The 19,667-nt window shown below is 46.7% G+C and overlaps 1 protein-coding gene across 11 annotated transcripts in view; it reads left to right on the plus strand.

Annotated features, from left to right (window-relative positions):
* Positions 1-1,127: 1,127 nt before the first annotated feature.
* Positions 1,128-19,667, plus strand: part of GOLGA1 (golgin A1) — a 29,938-nt gene continuing 11,398 nt past the window's right edge. For 5 of the 11 annotated variants that reach the window (XR_012648322.1, XR_012648323.1, XM_075015224.1 and 2 more), the window contains exons 1-15: positions 1,128-1,233; positions 3,188-3,520; positions 4,035-4,125; positions 6,273-6,347; positions 6,848-6,945; positions 7,995-8,027; positions 10,421-10,549; positions 11,863-12,032; positions 12,480-12,591; positions 14,447-14,575; positions 15,448-15,543; positions 17,018-17,113; positions 17,263-17,358; positions 17,656-17,808; positions 18,119-18,214. Coding sequence is in view for 9 of the 11 variants with exons in the window: in XM_075015224.1 (XP_074871325.1) it covers positions 3,386-3,520; positions 4,035-4,125; positions 6,273-6,347; positions 6,848-6,945; positions 7,995-8,027; positions 10,421-10,549; positions 11,863-12,032; positions 12,480-12,591; positions 14,447-14,575; positions 15,448-15,543; positions 17,018-17,113; positions 17,263-17,358; positions 17,656-17,808; positions 18,119-18,214 (1,509 nt within the window). In the remaining 2 variants the exon portion in view is untranslated. Of the gene's footprint in view, positions 1,234-2,428; positions 3,045-3,187; positions 3,521-4,034; positions 4,126-6,272; positions 6,348-6,847; positions 6,946-7,994; positions 8,028-10,420; positions 10,550-11,862; positions 12,033-12,479; positions 12,592-14,446; positions 14,576-15,447; positions 15,544-17,017; positions 17,114-17,262; positions 17,359-17,655; positions 17,809-18,118; positions 18,215-19,667 lie in introns of those variants that run through there. The other 6 variants (XM_075015227.1, XM_075015228.1, XM_075015229.1 and 3 more) reach the window with 6 other exon arrangements.

Genomic DNA, 19,667 nt, shown 5'->3' on the forward strand with positions numbered 1-19,667 from the left:
CCAGATGCTCTGTCAACACAGCGGATCTCTCTTTTGATCTGCTTGGCAGTCTGGCCACGATCTGTCACCAGCAGTTTTGTCAGACGATCGCTCTAGTGTGGACATAGCCATATTGCAGCTGTAGGTACTCAGTGGCCCAGGCAATGCTACTGCGCCTGAGGGCCAACCCTGCTGCTGGCCCATGGGGGTCACTGCAGCAGCACAGGCTGGAACAGGTTTGCCGGCTTGATTCTAAGCTGGAACCTGAACAGACTTGCTTTTGACAGATGCTCAGCAGGTGCAGGGTGCTCAGTTAAGCACTTGCATGGAACAGTCTAGCACCCCCTGACTTCCTACAACCCGCCGGACCAGCTTTCTCCCTAATTCCTGTCCCCCTCTGCTTCCTCCCTGGACTTCCTGCCAGCCCCCTCCAGGTCTGAGCGCCCCCTGTGTGTGCCCTGCCAGCCCCCCACCGCCACCTCCCCCTCCGCCCCGCCCGGCTCTCAGCCAGCCCCGCCCCCTCCCCCTCCGCCCCGCCCGGCTCTCAGCCAGCCCCGCCCCCTCCCCCTCCGCCCCGCCCGGCTCTCAGCCAGCCCCGCCCCCGCCCCCTCCCCCTCCGCCCCGCCCGGCTCTCGGCCAGCCCCCCACCGCCACCTCTCCCCCGCCCCGCCCGGCTCTCGGCCAGCCCCCACCCCCCCGCCCCCTCTCTCCCACCCCGCCCGGCTCTCGGCCAGCCCCCCCCCACCGCCACCTCTCCCCCGCCCCGCCCGGCTCTCGGCCAGCCCCCCCCACCGCCACCTCCCCCTCCGCCCCACCCGGCTCTCGGCCAGCCCCCCCCGTACCCCCCTCCCCACCCCGCCCGGCTCTCGGCCAGGCCCCCCCGTACCCCACATCTCCCCGACTTCCAGACCCCGCTTTTCTCCCGGCTCCTGGCCAGTGAGGACATCGCGGGGAGCGGAGCCGGCCCGCGCGGCTAACGGCTGGCGAGGCGGAAGCGAGGCTGCAGTCTGGGACCCCGAGAACCGCCCTCCCGTCCTCCGCTCCCCTCTGTGCGCATGCGCCTGCAGCCTCCCTCCTTCGACTCCCGCGGCTCGGGAGGCTTGTTTGCGTCACATCCGGCTGCCAAGTTATGCTTCCGGGTCGGTAGCTTGACAGCTGGTTCCCGGTGTCGGTAGCGTCACCTCCGGCTCCGGCAGCAGCAGTACCGGCGGCGCCGGCGGGGGGGGCGGTGGGGAACGGGCAGGGCGCCGCGCGGTGAGTGAGGCGCCGAGAGCCTTAGGGGTGGGGCTGGGCGCAGGGTGGCCCCGGCCGGGGCGCTCGGGCCTGCTCGGAGCGGTGCCGGTTCCGCTCCGCGGGCACGAGCGTGGGGCGTCTCTGCCGGGCTCGCCTCCGTAGGCGGCGGGGGCTGAGGCGGTCGAAATGATGTAGACCAGGGGCGTCCAACCTTTCGGCTCGCCGGGGCCGCGCTGAGCGCGGAGGAATTGTCCCGGGCCGCGTGTGGAGCACAGACTATAGAACACAGCTAGTTAATGTCCATAAATCACATCACAATGTCAACGGTTTACGATCTCGTGGGGCCGCGTTACGAGCTGCCCAGGGCCGCGGGTTGGACACGCCTGATGTAGAGCCCTCCGTGGGGGGAGGGGAGCAAAGCGGCCGTGGGGCTCGCCGCCCCCCCCCCCCCCCCGGGTCCGGGCAAGCGTCTCTGAGCCCGGCCTTTCGTCGCGTGGGGTGGGGGGAGCCCTGGGCTCTGCCCCCTCCCGCGTGAGGCGCGCAGCCCGCAGGTCCCTGTGCGGCCCCTGTGCGCTCACAAAACATGCGGGAGCCGAGAGCTCGGTCCGGGACATTGCGGGGTTGCCTGCCCGGGGGGCAGTGGCGGTTTTCTCTGCTTGGAAGGGGAGTTGCTCCTGCGCAGTGCGTAGAAGGGTGTGGAGTGTTAGTTGCGCTTATGGCACTACTGGGAATGCTGATTTCACAGGGGGGATTATGTTGCTACTTCCAACGCTGGAAGGGGTGGAAAAGCACAGGGGAGGGACGTCCGAGTGAGCTGGGAATGAAGATTTGCTTGAGGTTGCACATCAACCTGGCAGATCAGTGGACTGATTCTAGAGCAAGGATTTGTAAGTGAGGGAACGTGGTAAATACTCAGTATTTCCAAGAGCAGCATGTTAACATTTGAACGATGACAGCAGATGTAGCAGTCTAGGACTTTCCTTAGAACAAAAAAACCCTGATGATTTAGCAGAAAAATATGTGAGCAAGGGGAAGTTATGGGGATAAACGAAGGAGAAGTGTTGCCTGTATTGTCAAATTTCTGTAGAATTGCTTACAAGATTAGTTGGAGAAAGATTTATTTTCAATTACTAGGTCTTCTAAATAGAGCCACCAAAATTCAGAGTATAGAAGGACTCAGTGGTAATTCCCTGTATCAGTCAAAACCCATAGTAAGCACTCAAAACAGTGAAAGTGAGAGGCAAGAGAGAGAAATTTACTGTGAGATGTGTGTCATTGTTATGTTAAGTCAATATATACTTCTAGAAAGCTCCTTGATTAGTGTACTTAATTATTCTGTTGCCTCTAAAGAAACAAAATGTTTGAGAAATTACCAGCGTGAATGACCTCAGAAGAGCCCAGCTTTATTATCTGAACACACGTTTTATTCACAGTGCTAGCTAGTAGAAAATAGAAGCAATTTTTTGCTGGGATTAAGATTATAAACACAGCACTACACTTTGAACCAGGGCATAACAGTCTCAGGTTATGAGTACATTGTTTGCAAAAACATTTACAGAATATACTTAATCTGAACAGCAAAATTAATACTTCCTGTATTTTATCTGTTTCCACCAAAATGAGGAAATGCATGTTGGAGAAATGACAGACAGTTCCCCTCACTAAACTCTTCTTGCCTCTTATCTGTAGCTTTGCTGAGGAAAATTGTGTGCAAACTAAATGAAATCTCTGTTTGGGAAGAAATCTACATAACTTGTCACCACTAACAACTCCAAATCCACTTCTGATAATACAGATAATGAACTTTTGAGTGGTTCCATTCAATTCAGTAGGTAACTTGTTCTCTAAATTTTTAATTGTGTAGTCTGACGGATATTTTTGTTACCCTTATTATAAAATTCATGTCAGTTAACTCTCTATTGGTTACAATCTGTTATCTAATTTGGTGTTGAAACTTGTTCTCTCTGGTTCTCAGGTACTGTTAGGCCATGAACCCTCTGGAGAAACTGGAACAGGAGTAGAACTGACTGAGTGTGGATAGAATGTTAAAATTAAATCTTGACTTCTGGAACCTTTAAATGGAGCATCAAACTTATTAACTGTGTAATAGGGTGGTGGTTGTCTCTCAAAATACTGGGACCTTTTGATGCTGTAGGACAACAGCTGTGGTAAAATGTTTGCAAAACTGAAGAAGAAGATAGCAGAGGAAGCAGCAATTGCTCCTCGACCAGGGGGAGCTGCCAGAATTCCTAGATCCATTAGCAAAGAGTCCGTCACTTCTGTGGGAGCCGATTCTGGAGATGATTTTGTAAGTATCACATATTTTCTTTTCACTGCAGTATTAATGCACAAGGTTACAAAAAGCAGAATCTTGACTGACTGAAAATCAAGGTACATGTCATATAGAGATGTGTGATGTGCAAATGTGTCTCTGATCAGAACAGTGCTCTTGCTGCTCTGAACCCTTCCAACCTGTGTAGTTTAATTTTCCTCTTTCCAGTCATCCTGTTGCATGACCCCTTAAATGATTAATCCAGTACTTTGAGCTATTTGTTTTCAGCAACTGTTCATTTTGGGAAACACTGTATTCTGTGTCAGTGGCCCACGTTGCAGGGCTGACCATTTATAGCCTCTTTCTTTCTCCCAAGAGCCATATGCACTGACTTACCCAGCATACTTTGTAAATCTGTTCTCCTTTCCATGGGAAATTGGAAATCATTTATTATTTCTAGCCCTTATAATGTTTGCCATCATTAAAACCTTAGTGTGTCCAGATCATTCTTTCATGCTGTAGTTATCAGTTTTATTTCTAACCTCCTAAGGCCTCTGATGGAAGCAGCTCCAGAGAAGATCTCTCCTCCCAGCTACTTAGAAGAAATGAACAGATACGAAAGCTGGAGGCCAAGCTGTCTGGTATGTTTCATGAGTATGTAAATGATAACTTGGTACCTTTCAGTGCTGAGAAATATTTTCCTTAACGTTGATATTTATTTACTATGGAAATTTTCTTTGCTGCCTAGATAATTACATATTTATAATAAGTCCTGTTGGGTCAGCATCTGAGAGCTGTATAATTTAGTCAATATAAAATCTATGCAGAATGTTAAAATAGGAAGCAGTGAATCTTTACATTTTTATCTTCTTGCTGTTCTCTCTGCACATTAGTGTGATCTTCCTAAATGAACCTTTCAGTCCCCAGTTCGATTTCTTATTTACTATTTGTATTGCAGGAGCATCCAGAAACCCCAGTTAGGTTCAGGGTTTCATGGTGCTCAGCACTGTGCAGTACTTATGGTGACAGTCTCTGCCCTGAAAGAGCAAATGATCTAAAACGGGAAGAGAGCTTGGAGCTTGTCTCCATCCATCCCACAAGGCTCGGTTGCTTGCTGTGTGCCCCACCCCTGCTGCAGGGCAAGCCAGCACTGATGCTCGAGCCTTGCAAGGCTGCTGAAACTGGAGTTCTCCCATAGTGGGGAGAGGGGAGCCCCAAGCCTCGTGAGCCCAATCGAGGCAAGCCAGAGCCGGCTGCAGTCTGTGGGCTTGCCTGGCAGAGGAGATGAAGCAGCTCTGTGCACTGCAGGGAAGCGCTCCCTTGAGGCACCACTCCCTCCCCTCCGTCACTGCCATTGGCCGAGAATCATGGGGGTGAGTGAAGCAGAGCTGGCAGGGAGCACTGCTCTGCAGAGTGCAGATCCATGTAGAGACACCTGTGCCCCACTGAGAACTGTACCACATAGGCACACCCATCTCTTGTCCCATCTTACATCCCCATCCTGCCCGCATCCCTGCCCTGCTCCTGCTCACCTCCTCCTAACCAGACTCTGCTCTTGAAGCCTACCTCCCACCCAGACCCTGCACTACCATCCATAGCCTGCTCCCTACCAACCCCTCAGTACTCCTGACCCAAAAAAGGTTTCCCACCCCTGACCTAAAAAGACCTTTCTCCCATAAAAGGGAGGGATGGTGAGGCTGGATCTTGATGCAGCTGAAACTGGACAGAAATGGCTTTTGGCAACTGTCCACTGAGACGAGCCTCTCTGGCTGGTATGCAGCTGGCAAAGAGGCTCTGTGCTCCTGGTCCCATGTGTAAGGAGTGCACTGGGCATGCCCCATGCGCACTATGTTCTTTGCTATTTTCTGCTTCCCCAGGCTCGTAGAGGGTCATGAGAAACAAAGTGTGATGTGGAGCACACCCTTAGGGTTATTCTCACTTGACCTGGCAGGCCCCTGCTCAGTTCTAGAATATGGGAAGTGCAAAGGAAGCTTATAGTGCAAGTGGAATTGTAAAGTACTCACCTGTTCCTAATGGATAACCCTTACGTGTTAAGAGCATTTGTGGTCTCAGTGCTTTGCTGCCATAGAGACGGAAGTCTTACAGATATCTGAAACTTTGGACAGACTCCAAGATCTGTAAACAAATCCTTCTGTGGGCTTCTAAGTACACTCATCCGAGGTACTGTCTTCCTTTAATCTGGCCTGTTAGTCCTATTGGATCAAAAGGTGGCAGTATTATACATTCACTGCTTCTTCTGTATCATTAAGACCTGGATTTTAAAAGTAAGAGTGTGATTCTGTTGGCAGAGCAGGAGAGCTAGCCAAATGCACACTCTGTAATAGTGCATAGCTGAGGTAGGGCATAATACAGAGAGCAAGGAAATTTACTGCTGTTGGATTTCTCTGACCCTCCTTCACTTTGTCTCCTGGGCTGTTCTTCACACTCACAAGTCAAACCAAATCATTATGCCTGGCCTGTGCAGAATGTGGTGACAATGTTCCCTTATCTCATGCCAGATTTAGTGTCATTTCCTTCTTGTTAGTGTAAGTAGGCCCTTCTGTTTGTACCAGCCATTTACCCCTGGATAGTTTGTGTGAAAATTGTTTGCTTGTGGTGTTCATTGTTAAGGTCAGCCTAATTTTCCTTAACAGGAATGATTTTCTAGTTAAGAAAATCATTGTCACTTTCCACTCATGTTGTTCTTGTTTTATTATTATTTTCTTTTTTAATTTCCTTCCCTAATGTCTATCCATTCCTCGTCTGTGCTTTCCCCTCCTTACTCAAGATTATGCTGACCAAGTCCGAAACTTGCAGAAGATAAAAGAGAAGCTTGAAATTGCATTAGAAAAACATCAGGATTGTACGTACTTTTATTTTCTTTCCTTTTCTAATTTTTAAAACAGTTCTGTCTTGAACACAGATGGAGTGTAAAATTCTGTATAGTTAAAATGTTTCTCTTCATACTGAGCACATATTGGTTGTAAAAATAGCACAACTTTTTGCCTGATTACAAGTGAACAAAGCATCTGTGATTTATTTGCTGTTAGTCAGACAGTTGCTAGAAAGCCCTTTTGCTGAACTTGTGACTGATAATTTTTAAAAAATGTACAACATTATTACAGTCCAGATGGGAGCACTGGTGATATTTCTTGTTTGTGGTAGCACTCTCACTGCCAGGCATTGTGGAAATGTAAAGAGATGCACCGCTCCAATCCTAGAGTTCTGGATTATTTTGTGGTCTGATCATGTTGACTGGCAGTGGTGGTTTAAATTTCATTGTGACCTACAATATTTACAGAAGTAAATACACAGTGTTGTCATTTGCATAGCTCAGTTACTTACCTAGTGATTCTCTCTCAGCTTCCATGAAGAAATTTCAGGAGCAGAATGAGGTTTACCAGGCCAACAGAGCAAAGATGGCTGAAGGAATGGCTTTGGCATTAGAAAAAAAAGACCAGGTAATAAACATAGGGTTGACACAATGAAACAGTTGACTAATAGAGGGAGACTTCTGAATACAGTGATCTTGGCATAGTCAATTTGCTGCAGTACTGGAGAATCATTGCTGAGATGCAGCATTCATTTGCCTGTGTCACAAGCAATTTCCAGGCAGGAGAATATCTTGATTTATTCTTGTCTGGAGGGAGGGAAAGGAGGAGGGATGAGGTGCAAAGGTCAGTGTTGCAGACAGTTCATTCTCAGATAGCATGCGTAACTTGTTCTTCTTTTTTGAAAGAACCTCATGACAGCCTCTGATGAGAACTCATATTCAAATTTGCTTGGTATTGCCAACAGTACATTTGTGCTGAATTTACAGCTGGGCAGCCAGAGCATGGTAGTTGTTGGCCAGGTATCCAGTTCTGAATGCACCATCCTGCTAGCAGCAGCACAGAAGTAAGGGTAGCCATATCGTGCCACCCTCCTTCTGCATTGTTGCTTGTGGTGGGTCTGCCTTCAGAGCTGGGCTGCTGGCCAACATCCATCCCTTTCCAGCTGCTCAGCACTGAAGGCAATGCCACCATGAGCAACTGTGCAGAAGTCAGAGTAGCAGTACGACAACTCCTCACGCACACACAATAACCCTTGCAAAGCAGCCTACCCACCCTCTGCCACACATGATTCCTTTTGGGTCAGGACCCTTAAAATTGCAACACTGAAATTTTAGAGTTGAGTAGATGAAACAATGACATCTAGTTTTTTAAATCGTATTGTGAAATTGTGCAAGATGGACCATGAATTTGGCAAGACCCTACACATAACACAGCTGCATATGCAGCCCACGGTAGTAATATATATTGAGAACCGCTTCTGCAGATGATGTATTTTGTCTTGCTTAGAGCAGATCTGCTATAGTGTCACAGTGATTATTTTTACTTTGACTCATTCTATTTGATGGTGATTAGCCTAATTGAACATCTTCACTCACATTTCTTGTTGCTTTTTGAAATTAGTGTTCAGATTTTTATTTGCCCTTTCTTTTTTCTACTTCCCTGTCCACCCCATGCAGGAATGGAGGGAAAAGTTGGTTCATCTTGAAAAGGCAAGTCTTCTTTAATATCTTTCTCTTTAAATATAGACCTGTGCACATATTAGGATGTGGCAAAGAAAAGTTTATACGGGAAATGTATTAATGAGAGTCTCTAATTCCACATTCTCTGGCTGAAACTTGATATTCATGTTTCATTCTCCACTCTTTCACCCCAGAAGTTAAATCTGGAATTAGCTTAGGAGAGGGAAGTAACAAATCACAGGCTTCAGATGCCATCAAGCGATGAAAGATTGGCATGCCACCAAGTGTGGATGTAAAAGCTCAGCCTTTAACCAGGTTGCTTGCATCTTATTAGCAGTGTGTTGAGATCTATGCTTTCAAATACTAGTAAATTTAATCCCTGAGGGACAGATGCAAGTGCTTAAGGTCTCATGATTATTCACTGTCAGAGTTGGTGTGAGAGTTCCATGGTCCAATCACAAGGTTGGGAGTCAGGCATTCTAATTCACTTCCTGGGGTGTGGTGTGACTTTGATCTCTTTGACTTCTTTGGTGAGAGGGAGGCCAGAGTGGTCCTGGGGTGAGCAAGTTCTTTTTGTGCCAGCTGATTGTGACTGGTTGGATCCCAGAGATCCCCTTGAGCCTGACACCTGATGGGCTGATCTTACTACTGAGCCCGCCTGCATGCCCCCACCCATCCTGCTGAGCCACAAGTTGTGGCCTCCACAGCAAAGGGACAGAGTTGGGGTAACGCTACCCAGCATATTAACACAGACACTGATAACAGCTCTGGGAGGACTCAGCTACAGGGACTGGCTAGCCCTCAGGAGCACAGCCCCAAATTCATCTGTCATACTCTGTATGAAAGTTTTACACAGAGGGAGCTCGTAAGTTCTCTTCTCTTATCAATGAAAAAGAGAGATGCCCATCTGTTATTCCCCACCCAGGTAACAATTATTTATACTGGGTTTTTGATGATAAAAGTGATTTTATTACTATCCTGCACCCTCCAGAGAAGAGTTCAAAATTCAAGCTGGGTTCCAGCACTAGGTGATATGGTCACCTGTCTTTGTAGAACCATCCACAATCCAAGCTTTCCAGGAAAAACAAGGCTATTCGCAGATCATTGCTTTGAGCACCGGGCCCTTATGTTCCTTACATATCACCAAAGGCTTTCACTAGAAGACCAGATTGTCATACAAGCTTACACCTCTAACCTCACATACAAGAAAGATACATGTACACAAATAGAATATACACATTCATGGGATTACAAGATCTTGAATAATAGGTTACTTCTCCTGTTTTGCATAAAGTATATTGAAGTTAGCTGTATTCATATTCAAAAAGCACATATAAAATATGTGGACGCAGTGTTACATTGATACAAACTGATATTTTTTAAGCAACATTATATTGTCCAGCTGTAAACCGGTTGGGGCAGTGACCATCTCTCCATGCCCGTCTGTGAACCATTTAGTGCCCTGTTGGCATTGTGTAAATTAAACCCTTACTAATATGGACTATGTAAAGCACTTGCAAGTGTGTCTTCTTTGTGTGCTGCTGCAGATGACCTTTAAACTTGGATGTCTGCTGTTGTTGCTCATTTCCCGCCAGGAATATTACATACATTTGCTATGGCAACTGCTGAACAGAATGCTGTGGGAGTAGTTTTATTACGGTTTTGCTTATTTTTCAGTGTAGCGTTGACTTGGTAAGATTTAAGAGTCTTTCTAGCCTTGTCACCGAAATAGCTGGAGATCATTGTTATAACTATGGGCCAGAGCTTTATTTGCATATGGGAATTTACATCTGGATGGAAAAACCCTGTTAGCTCACAGCCAGAGATACCTGAAATGAAGTAAGTGTAACCCGCTTAGGTCACCTTCCCATTGGGCATGTGAAGTGAAGCACTTCACTTCCAGAGATCATCTTCATTATAAAAAGTAGAGAGCAGTGTTGCCAGAAGAGCTGTAATTAGGAATGCTCTGGCTGTATTGTAAAGCTGTTATCCAAAACCAGGCATAAGCGCAGAAATTAGTCCATGTCAGTAATATTTTATAAATGATTTTGCTCTAGCTGTCCAGCTGAGTCTCTACTCAGGCATCTCTTACCATAAAAGAGTTAAACGGGTGTTTACGATTGCTGTCCAGTGTTTCAGTATTAAATGTCTACAACTGCATGCTTGAATGGGGGGATGTAAAGAACTAGCATGGCTGCCTCTTCATTTTTGTCATGTTCACAGCTGAAAGTTTCCAAAGTTCAGAAATGCACGTTGCGTTGCTTACTCAAGACGTCATACTTGAAGAAATCTGTTATAACACCCCTAAGAGTGCATAGTGATGTGCAGAAGTAAACATAGAACAAGATTTAGTGCATTGCTGACCTGAAATTGGGTAACAGATATTTTGGATTCCTTGTTTAATTTTGGTGGTTGTTTAATAGGAAAAACAGATGCTTGCAACTCAGCTACAAGAAATGAGGGAGCAGAGTTTGAATCTTTTCCAAAAGAGAGATGAAATTGATGAGCTGGAGGGCTTTCAACAGCAGGAACTGGCCAAAGTCAAACACATGGTGAGATTTTTTTGGTAGAGCTTTTTTTCTCTTTGGTAGTTGAAGATATGCTATTTATTGATTTGACATTAATTTTTTTAAAGGCTACTTACACTTCAGACTATATGTGCAATGCAATGTCAGTGAACATGGTGAGATTGGAGGCTGTTTGTAACTGAAAAAAATATTCTTTCTGAAGTTTACAAGAGAACGCGACTGAATACAGCTTTGAAATGTTACAATGTAGCAGAAAAATGCTGAATTTAAATGAAACTCAGTATCGTATCCCTTAAACTTCCCTTTATTTTTAGTAGTTTCTGTAACACTGGATTGTATCTTGTTTTGGTCCGTCTCTGATGCTGCCCGATTGCGTATTTTGGGCAGCATGGTTGGCTGATCAGTTTGTAACTCTGAAGTGCTACTGTATATGTGAATTCCCTGAAGGTTGGAGTCTTCTTATAGCAGGGGTGGGGAACATACGGCCCATGTGCCGGATCCCCAGGATTTGCAGAGCTCCTCCTTAAACTTGTCCCCATGCCCTGGCCCCATCGAAGCAATCCTGGGCTGGAGCCAGCCCACAGGGTCTGGCTGGCAGAGCGGGGGAAGTGGCTGTACTCTGCAGTGAAGTGCTCCCTGCAGGCACTGCGCCCTGTCACTCCCATTGGCTGGGAATCAGCTGGCTGTATGCAGGAGCTGTACCAAGACATCTATCTACCCCAGGAGCTGTGCTAGGTAGGCACTCCAATCCCCTGACCCCTCCCACTTAGACCCTGCACCCCCAGCCTGCTCTTGCACCCCACCCCCACCCCCAGTCTGTTTGCTCCCAGCACCTTCCTGTACACTGAACCTCTCATTTTGGCCCCATAAACCTACTAGCCCTGGTTGCCCAGAGGAGTTAATCCAGCCCTGGGAGTAAACCCCGAGCCCCTGCTCCCTGCATCTTGTGGGGCTGGAGAATGAGGGGAGTGTCGTCTTTTCCCCTGATCCTCGGTAGGGGCCACATCCATGAGGGTTATTCCTCCTCACTTTAAGGTCAGGTTAGTGAAAGAGTTTGTGTTAGTTTTTCTTTCATTTTTCATTTGTCTGTGGCCACCAAGTGATTTTCTGAGAGTTGGTGACCCCTGACCCCAAAAGGGCTCCCTACCCCTGCTTTTCAGTATGCAGCTGCATGCAGCATCTTGTAAGCTCCCATTTGACAGTGAATTTCAGCTTTCTCTGTGTAAAATGTTACCTAATTTCACTTAACTTTGATAAAGACACCGAGGCACCTCATGCAGAAGCCTGTATTAATTGTATCAGTTCCTGTCTGTCAAAGATAATGTTCTAATGTTCAGCTTTTGAAAAAGGAAGAGTCTCTAAGCAGAGCAGAACAGGCGTTAGAAGCATGCAGTCAAGAGCTGACCCACACTAAAGAAGAGCTGCAGGCCACAAGTCACTTGTCATCACTTCTGAGCAGGGAACTGCAGGAGTTGCGGCAACAGCATTCAGAACTGGTAGCAGAGAGGTGCGTATGTGGTGGGGTAGGAGAGTCTGTCTGCAATATCTAAATAGTCAGATTTATTTCCCATTTCTCTCTGGTTCCTCTTGATGTGCTGGCACGTGCAGTGGTCCCGCTGCTTGCTCAGCACTTGAATGCTAGTATGTGATGAGGAATGCATATTTATTTATGAAAATTACATTTTCACAGTTAAGATAGAATTTTATTTTGTTTATGTGCAACCTGGGCCACTTAGCAGAGTTCTTTGTGCTCAGACACTACCATTTTTCTGCCTGGTTACAAGTGCTGAAGTATGCAATACCTAAATAGGTATCCATGAAAGGCTAGTACCAAGCCAGAACAGCTCTCCTTAAGATTAGAAAAAAAAAATAGGTTTCTTAGTTTATCCTCTTGCCCTTGGCAGATGCATTTTGCTTGCTGGCGCATCATGTTACTGTTTTTCTTTCTGTGAAGGGATGAACTAGTGACAGCTGAGGTGAACACTGAAAATAAGATCACTGCCCTGGAACAAAGGGGACAAGAGCTACAAACCTTCATTCAGCGTCTTTCAGCAGACCTGCAGAACGTGAGTTGAGAAAGGATAACTTTCCTTTCTGTGGGCATATTGCTGGTCATGTGGCAGTTCTAACTGGACTATTAGTGAAATATTCCAGTTTGCATTTGCTTTGTAAAAACTGAGTTTGGAATCAAAAAAACATTTTCCTGCATGTCTTGGGCTCAAGTTGCTGCTTCTAGTTGTGAGAAGAAACTGGAGGGGGGCTTCACAGATGGAGCATGAGTCTCTCAATCTGGAATATGAAAAATATAAGATAACTGTACTACAAGCTGAACCTTTCTTGTCCAGCACCCTTGGACCCTGACTGGTGCCAGATGAGAGAATTTGCCGAATGACTGGAGGTCAATATTTTCTCTCCCATTACCAACCACTGAAAGCCAGGACTGGTGGCTGTAAACAAACTTTAAGGGACCATGGGAAACTTGGCCACACTTGTGATAAGTGGTCATCTGGCTAACCAAAATCATGCCAGATTATGGAGTTTGCCAGATGAGAGAGTTCCGGATTAGAAAGGTTCAACCTGTATCTGTGAAAGTGTGTGGACCTTTGGTCTGACCCTGTATAATGGTTATGTTTGTGTGTGTGTGATCTGAGGGCACTCAGCAGTTGGTTAAGGTTTTGGTGTCCTCAGGCTCATCTCATAATGATTGTTGTTTGTATTTGATCAGTCTGAAAGGCATGTGTGTAGCACAACATGGCTATTGAATTGTTTCAGACAAGGTTTTTAAGTAACTTCCTCATTTGAATTATGACCCCAGGCATGTGATTTGCTACTGGCAGATAAAAACACCCAAGTTAGCAAATATAATTTTGGAGCAAGACTCAATTTTTGTAAGTATCCTTCATAGCTAGTTTCAGCCCTACTTAGGGCTAAAACCAGGAAAGCTGTGAACACTTGGAAAGTGGGATAAATGTGTGAGAACTGCCAGCTGTGATACCTACTCTGGCAATCTTGTGAATAAATTCAGGAATCTTGGATAATGGAGAAAATGCTAGGAAATTGGGGAGGCATGGAGGAAAAAAAAAATCAGGTAATGAACTTGGGTATCACAGAAGACTCTGGCATTAATCATACCACATCCAAAGTGTTAATATCAGACACCCAGAAACCATCACTAGAAAAATCTAACTTCTGTTGGGCACACAGTTCAGTAAGTTAACTGTGGGTCCATACTACATAATTTTTTTGAGGTGGGTTGGAAGAACTGAATGGACCAAGCAAATAACATGGATTGGTAAAATCACAAGAGTTCAAATGACTTTCTCGTCCAGATTACATTTCTCTTTCGAACACTTCCTACAGAACTCCCAACTCAAGATATTCATGTACATTCCTTTATTTTATTGTTTATTTGGGGTGAAAAGTTTCATATGGGCCTAATAAATGCAAATTATATAGGCCAGTATTGAATGGAAAGGTGGATTCAGTTGATCATCAGAAAAGGCAGCCACAACCCTGAGAAGGGGAATAATCTAGCTAGTGATCTAGCTTCATGTTGAGTTTGTATGTATTTAATGTTCGATGGGTCCTTCCGCACTGCACTCAATCAATAAATACATAAATAAGCATTAGAGTTGGTGTCAGCTGACTTGGGTTCATGTTATGGGGCTCAGGCCAACCCTCTCACCAGGGTTTGGAGCCCGAATGTTTGCATTACTATTTGTGGCTCTGTATTATGAGCTCTATGGGCTTGACCTGGTTGATCTGGCTTCTGGGACACTCTCATAGGTATTTTTTTTTTCCAGTGTAGGCAGACCCACAGATAACACAGAATGGCTATTGTTAAAGAGTGTCTTTCTGATGCATGTTTGTGGGGTGCATTAGGAGCTTGGCTACAAAGATGATACTGCCTTTTTGTTCCAGCAGATGACTGTTGAAGCTGATGAGAAAAATAAACTCATTGAACATCTTCAAGAAAAAGTGTCTTCACTGGAAAAGAGACTTGAAGGGAATTTTTCAGGGGATGAACATGTACAGGAACTACTCAAGGAGGTAACATTTTTACAGACTGCCTTAAATCCCTTGAAGTGTCTGGCTATTACTGTATCTATCAGGTAATGGGAGGAGTATCTAATATTCTGCATGGGCATCTTTTCACTCCACTCCCACTCAGTAAAATCTTAGACCTGCTCGAGTGCATTCAAGGTGGCTTTAGTGAGTGGCACACAGAGGGTGAAAGCCACAATATCAGTAATACGCATTAATGTTAATGCTTTGGTTACTCTTCTTCTGTGTTCTGGTTGCTCAGAGGGCTTGTTAAAGCACAGAGGGGAAAGAACTCTGGGCACCCCTAAGCAAAATTTAAACCATCCACTGTGTCCACCATGCTAAGATCCATGCACTGACAAGAAGCTACTACAATTTGAGAGAGCACATATGGGAACTCAGCGCAGCCAACATCTCCAGTTACCTGCTGACCTTGTTCTGCAGCACTCCTGTACCATATTGTTTCTGAACAGAGGCAGGTTCCCCAGGTTAGGTCTGCACACGGGGATACCTCTTTTTCCCTGGTAGTGCTCACCTGCAGTGCACAGCACTTTAGCCTGGGACAACTAGGGGGTGAACCTGGCTCAAATTAATTTGTCTAGTTCAAAGCTAGTTGTAGAAGCAGCAAAATGTTCTCTTTGGGAGTAAATGCTACGGCTAGTAAATATTTTACCCTCTGCATATGTTATGTAATGTCCAAGTAGGGTGGCTCTGAAGAGGAGCTATTTCTGTTGGAGCATTGTAGGGGCAAAGGTGTGTCACAAGTCCTAGCAACTGCAGGTGAGGATTCTGCCCAGCAAGTATTCACCATAAAAGCAATTTTAGCGACTAAATTTCTGAGTCCCCTGTATGATCTGTGATGGTTTGTTAATCTTCAGAAAACTGTTCTGGAGCAGAAATTGGATGACACTAGAGAGCAACTATTGACAGCTAGAACTAATCATGCTGAGACTGTGAACCTACTGGAAACCCAGGTATTTCCTCCTCTTTCACCACCAGTTGACTCAGTGGGGTTGGCAGGTTTGGCCAGCTGGATGGATTGTGTGTTTTAGCATAAAAAGATTTTTGTAAAACAAAGCAAAACCCCACAAACTGCCATGCTTTCACCACCACCCCCATGAAGGTTTGAGACTGAATGTAACCTTGAGCTTTGAAAAGACCATATCCTGTTTAGGAAATGAGGATGTACGTGTTATCTGAAGCCCTGACTTCATACTAACTCTTCTGTCCCAGGCTTACACTGATCTCTTAGAGGGAAGAGGCCAGTGCACCTGTGACTGACCACGTGATCCCCAGCTCAGCTTGAAAGAGGGCACATGTGCCCTACGTCAGGAGTTCTCAGCCTTTTTCTTTCTCAGGCCTCCTCCATGTGCTATAAAAACTCCCCGACCCACCTGTGTCACAATAACTTTCCTCTTCTGGAGATAAAAGCCAGGGGTGGCTTCAGGGGTGGCAAGCCAGGCAGTTGCCCAGAGCCTCAGCCCCTCAAGAAACCGCATGGCTCCTGCTTCAGCTTCGGCCCTGGCTGGTGGGGTTCAGGGCTACCCTGGGCCCTAGTGAATCTAATGCTGGCCCTTCTTGGTGTTGTCCCCATGCACCACACACCCGCAAAACATGCTTGTGGCTCCCCCAAGGGACCCCGGACTGCTGACTAAGAACTACTGCCCTAGATCTGTCTAGTCCCTGAAGGAAGATGGGAAGGGGCCAAGAGCCTCCGTTCTGCAGAGGAGAGGGCAGCGGAGATGACTGAAGGAAAGAATGGTAGGGTACCAGAAGGAGAACTTCAGCAGTGAGCTGTCGGTGATGGGGCAAGCAGATGAAGGTCTGGTAGCTTGCCAAGGTTCAAGACGACTTGTGCAGTGTTCCCTAGGAAGAGGGAAAGAACCAGTGGTCAATGTAAGCCTGGCCCAGAAGCAAGGGTTTAATTCTGGAGGGAGGTCCCAAGAGCCAGGGGTGGGGCTCAGACAAGTAAGCTGGGAGGAGGTAGGGGAGTGCTGTAGAAAGTACCTCAGAAGGGCTTGATCCTGTGGGGAGATTGCCCTAAGCAGGGGACTCACCCATGTGGGGCTGCCTATGGGAGAAAAGTGTCTTGAAAGAGTTGCTGAGTGGGGGTCTGGAATGGGGATGGCAGAGTGGTTAATGGGGGTGTGACCTGCGAGCCAGTGACCTTTCCCTGGGATTGCAGAGCTTTTGTACTGAAACCTAGTTTTATTGTGGAGCAGTGGCTTCAGAGGAACTGTTGTTATTAGAGGGAACCTGTGGACATGGCATCTTACATTGCAATTTTTCCTGCAGACACCATTCCTTTGCATGGCTGAATAAGGGACGAATGGAGGCAGGAGCACTTCTCGTGTCACAGCCAGCTGCTGGAGGACACAGGAGGCAGGGGCCATCACGTGACTTTCTCTCTTATCAAAGTTGATTTTACATTTCAGTTTCCATTTCTAGGTCACTAAACTAAACAGCCAAGTAGCCGCAGCACAGGCATCGCTCTGCGAGAGAGAGGAGTTCCTGAAGAGTTTTACAGAAAGTAACATGTGCCAGGTAGGCTCTCTCCTGAAAGTTGCACTCTAAGGGTTTCTGTTGAGCCTCCTCCGCTAGCCCCTTCCCTACTCCATTTTAGCAGGTTGTGCGCTGCTCACCAGCAATAGAGACCTTTATGGACAAAGGAGTAACTTACTTTTCTGTTTTAGCGGAAAGAACTTGAACAAGCGCTACAACTTGCCAAGGGGGCACTAGAGAGGAGCAGAGCAGAGATCAGTGCAAGAGAGCTACAGATCCAAAACCTGGTGAGGACACTCGGGCTACTCATGCTAACGCAGTGGCCACCATTTCCAGTCGTAACCAGTTGTGTTTAATTTTTAAGGCTGCACTTGTCAGAATTCTTCCTGCCAGTACACTGACAATGGCTGTTATATGAGCAGATGTACTTGTATGGGCAGGGAGACACCAGATAGCTTTGTCATTCCTTGGGCGTGAGCAGTGTGAAGTTATACCCACCAGCTCCCTGTCCTCTGCCCTCCAGTAACCACAGTGTTCATCTAGTTTTAACTTACTGTAATGTTTGTTTGTTTTTTTTCCTGAAGCAAACAGATCTAGAGGTTGAGAGCAACAAATTACAACAGCATATCTCAACTGTAAAGCATCAGTGTGCAGAACGAATCAGCAGGCTGGAGGCTCAAATAGCTGCCCTTGAAACAGCTCGGGAATTTGATAAAACAACTTCCCAACACAAGATAGTAAGTATAGGAACTGTTCCGTGGAAGGATGTGGAATCCCCATACAATGCCTTTGGCATCACCTATAACCCTTCTGCATGTTATCTGAAAATACTAAAGACATATGTAACCGCACGTGCAAAGCTCTTCAGACCATGCCAGTTTGAAAAAGTTGAGGGTGAAGATGTTTTCTCTGGGCAACAGTGTTCAAAGGCATTGAATGAGCATAAATCAACATCACTTTGGCCGGAGGGGTGGTTGTGGATGTTTAACTTATACTGTAAATGTTAAAACACCAGCTCTTGGCACTCAGGGTATTTCCATTTTACAGAGCCAATTGAAACAGGAAAATGAAGATCTCATTGAAAGCAGAAAAGAATTTGAAAGCTCTTTAAAGAAACAGGAGTTTGAACTGGAAAGGCTAAAGGTGTGTGCCTGTGTGTGGTGACTGCACATAAAGAACTAAGTTTGAGAAACAGATCTGGGCAAATTATTGCCTCTTGTATGTACTAAAAGCTGCACAAGGTTCAAATCATAGTTATTGTCTTGCTGCCACACAGCTTCCTCTTTGGAATTAAAATACATATACGGAATACAGACCAATCAAGATTCATTGCAAGTGGCTGGTACAGGTTGTACCTCCTTTGTCTGGCACCCACAGGACCTGAGTGGTCCTGACAAAGGGATGGCTGTCCTGTGTGGGGGCGGAGTGGCTGCCAGCCTGCTAGCAGGGCTTCCCTCCTGGCTACCATCTGCTCCCCGACCCAGGCTGCCCTGGGGGCTCCACTCTGATTCCCTCCCACAGGCTGCTGGCCAGGGCTCCCCAAAGGACTACCAGCCATGGGACTGCCAGTGGGCGCTTTGTGCCTTGACCATGCACCCCATCGTGGGGCTGCCAGAATCCTCTGCTGCTGCTGGGTTCCCTGCTGCCACAAGACTGCCAGCGGGCTCCGTGCCCCAGGTGGTAATCTAGCGGCAGGGCTGCAGGGTTCTCCTGTACTGCTGGGCTCTCCACTGCTGCAGGGCTGCCAGAGGCATCCACGCCCCAGCTGGGCTCCTCGGCCAACTCCCTGCTGTGGGGCTCCTGTTAGGGCTTCCAATCCTGGCTGGGCTCCCTGCAGTGGGACTCCCCGACCTAGCTTCTCACCCTGGGGCTGCCTGCCACAAGCAAGGCTCCATGTAGCCACACAAGTGGGGTTCTCTCTCCAGGCGCTCTCTGGTCTAGCAATATTTGTGCTCCTGCCAAATGACAGAGTTTCAGCCTGTACTTTCTGGACACAAAATGCTTAGGTTGTGCTAATACTGGCAGGAGGAGTACATTTTAGTACTTCAAGGGACATTGTCAAACCTGAATAGTTTTGAAATCTCTGGGGAAGAAAAGCATTAATGAAAGCATAGAATAGCATTAGCAATGCACCATTTCATTCCTTTAACAGCTACTGCTATGTAAATTAGTTGACTACTAAATAAAACACTGTTCAGTTATTTAAAACCTAGACCTTTTCTTCTGTAAGATTATAATCTCATAGGAAGCGCTCAACATTGTAAGTATTGGCTGTTGGTGTGTGCTGTAGCATTTAAGAACTGGCCCCCTGGAGGGAGTTGTCCTTGTTAGTATCTTTTAAATGAGGGGCGGAGTGGAAAATGCAAGTGCCAGGCCTGCTGGGAGGACAAGGGAGGCAGCAGTTGCCTGGGGTCCTGGCCTTTCAGAGGGGCCTGGAGCTCCAGCCAAAGCTGCTGTTGAAGTAAACTATAAATTGCATTTGTTAATGGATTAGGATCTTAGAGCTGAGAACCACTGGCTTTTAGTTTTGTTCCTGTGAAAGTTTCATGTTCCATTTTCTGCTCATAAGTAATTATTGATTTATCACTGGCTTGCA

Source organism: Carettochelys insculpta, chromosome 21 (genome assembly GCF_033958435.1).
Source record: "Carettochelys insculpta isolate YL-2023 chromosome 21, ASM3395843v1, whole genome shotgun sequence".
Classification (NCBI taxonomy): Eukaryota; Metazoa; Chordata; order Testudines; family Carettochelyidae; genus Carettochelys; species Carettochelys insculpta.